The sequence below is a fragment of the Mandrillus leucophaeus genome, unplaced genomic scaffold (genome assembly GCF_000951045.1).
Source record: "Mandrillus leucophaeus isolate KB7577 unplaced genomic scaffold, Mleu.le_1.0 Scaffold360, whole genome shotgun sequence".
Taxonomy (NCBI): Eukaryota; Metazoa; Chordata; class Mammalia; order Primates; family Cercopithecidae; genus Mandrillus; species Mandrillus leucophaeus.
Window position 1 is genome coordinate 2,707,351 of NW_012103810.1, and position 2,151 is coordinate 2,709,501.

The 2,151-nt window shown below is 35.2% G+C and overlaps 1 protein-coding gene across 1 annotated transcript in view; it reads right to left on the minus strand.

The window, feature by feature from the left end:
* Nucleotides 1-1,023: 1,023 nt before the first annotated feature.
* Nucleotides 1,024-2,151, minus strand: part of AQP11 (aquaporin 11) — a 32,828-nt gene continuing 31,700 nt past the window's right edge. The window contains exon 3 of the mRNA XM_011989732.1: nt 1,024-1,381. Within this exon, the coding sequence (XP_011845122.1) occupies nt 1,302-1,381 (80 nt within the window). The 3' untranslated portion in view covers nt 1,024-1,301. The remainder of the gene's footprint in view (nt 1,382-2,151) is intronic.

Here is a 2,151-nt window from a genome sequence, read left to right on the forward strand (position 1 = left end):
AGTCCAAGCGATTCTTCTGCCTCAGCCTCCTGAGTAGCTGCGACTACAGGTGCACATCACCATGCCTGACTAATTTTTGTATTTTTAGTAGAGACAAGGTTTCACTATCTTGGCCAGGATGGTCTCGATCTCTTGACCTTGTGATCCTCCTGTCTCAGCCTCTCAAAGTGTTGGGATTACAGGTGTAAGCCATCGCGCCCAGCCTTTACTTTCAATTCTAACTCTGATAATGGAATTTCCTTTGAAGGGAAACACACTTAACCTTTCATGGCCTGAACTTTTAATAAAAAGTAAACCACATACAATAAAAGAAGCCTTCTAATATAGTAAAACTGGAAGGTTCTTTAAATCTCAAAAAATACTAATTTCTAAACAAGTTTTAATGTTATTATAAGTACTTAATATTTCTATGGACCTTTGATTTCCCTTTAGTCATAATCATGACCGAGAAGAATATTTGGATTGAAGTCAAAGACTAGAGATGGTATTTGGCTCTATGTGATCTAAGCCAGGGCAGCAAACCCATCTAGGCTTAGTTTCCTTATCTGTAAAATGGAGATTAAAAATACATGCCCTCCCTACTTCATAAGGTAGCTGGCTGTTGGCTCAAAGGAGAATGTGAAAAGCTTAAATCCTGACTTCGTATGGGTGTTTTGTTTTAGTATATTCTATTAAAGAATAACCACTTGGCTAGAGCTAGTGAGATTGTCTATTTAGAGAAAATATTTTAGATACTAGATTGTAATATACTTAAAATGTAGGAAATTGCTTATATGTGAGTGAATATATATTCTACTTCTAAAAGTGACTTTCCTGCTGAAAGATGACACTGCTTGATGGTATCATTGTGTGAGGTGGTGGCTGAAAGTATGCTCTCGCCAGTTCTGTAAGTTGATGGGTTGTACGTACAGTTAAAAATTCTGTTCATTTGGGTGACACTTGATACACAAATTCTTTGGTCTTACTACCACCATTACTTCCCTTCTCATCCTGTACTCATTTTTCATCAAAGTTAACAATTACCATTTAAGATTGATTTATGTTTAATGTAATGAGGCTTTTCTAGCAGCATTTAATACATCACTCAAAGAACAAGTCTTAACTGAGAAGTACAGGATACCTCATTTTCACAGTAATTTTTTGTTTAAGTCCCAGTGATGAAAACTATAAGGCAGCTTCCTCAAAGGAAGTTAACACTGACGAATCCAGTGCAGCCAGTGTTTTCCATATGAGGTGATAAAATCTTTATCACATCCAGCTGGACTGTCCTGTATGTTAGTCTGAGTCTTTGGAACAGTTATTTATTCCTTTTTATTAATTGTATGGTTGTTATGCAGCCATGGAAGGAAAAAGCTGAACATCAAAATCATCAACAATATACCTGAAAGACAAAATACAGTAAAATAAAAAAACAATCTTTAAGGAAGTTCATAATCACTAGGAGGGTATATTTTAAAATTATATACAATTATATACCTAGCTATTTGGAAAGCTATGCTTTAAAGAATTGGTTACATCAATTCTACGTGAAACATGTTAGATATTTAAATCTAATATTCTCAGATTATTTTTTCTTCAACTGTGAATCCTTAAAAACAGTATGCATTTGGCAAAACCAATAGGATCTAATGAATTCAAAGGATAAACCAAATCCAAAGATGTATAGTTTTAGTTCTGGCTCTGTTACTGACTTGCTAAGTGAGAAACCCTAGACTTGGGTCTTCATTTTCTTCTCTTTAAAATGGTAACACTCTCCCTTCCCTCCGTGCCCCAGGGACATACCTGGAGAATAAAGCAACTGAAAGCATTTGGAGTTTTCACTTAGAATGCTCAAATAAAAACAATGTTAGGTTACTTCCTCCAGTCTCTCCTTTTTCATTAATCTCAACCATTAACAGCTTTTTTTTTTTTTCATTTTTATCTCAACCTTATTTAACTGACAACCGCTTTTAGAGATGTGTCAAGCAAATAAAATATCTAAAACAAAATTTCAGTCAATGGTGGGAGTTTAAATCTTAAATATAATACAAAATTGTTGTTTATTTGTTTGTTTTTGAGACAGAGTTTCGCTCTTTCGCCCAGGCTGGAGTGAAGTGGTGTGATCTTGGCTCACTGCAACTTCTGTCTCCCAGGTTCAAGCCGTTCTGCCTC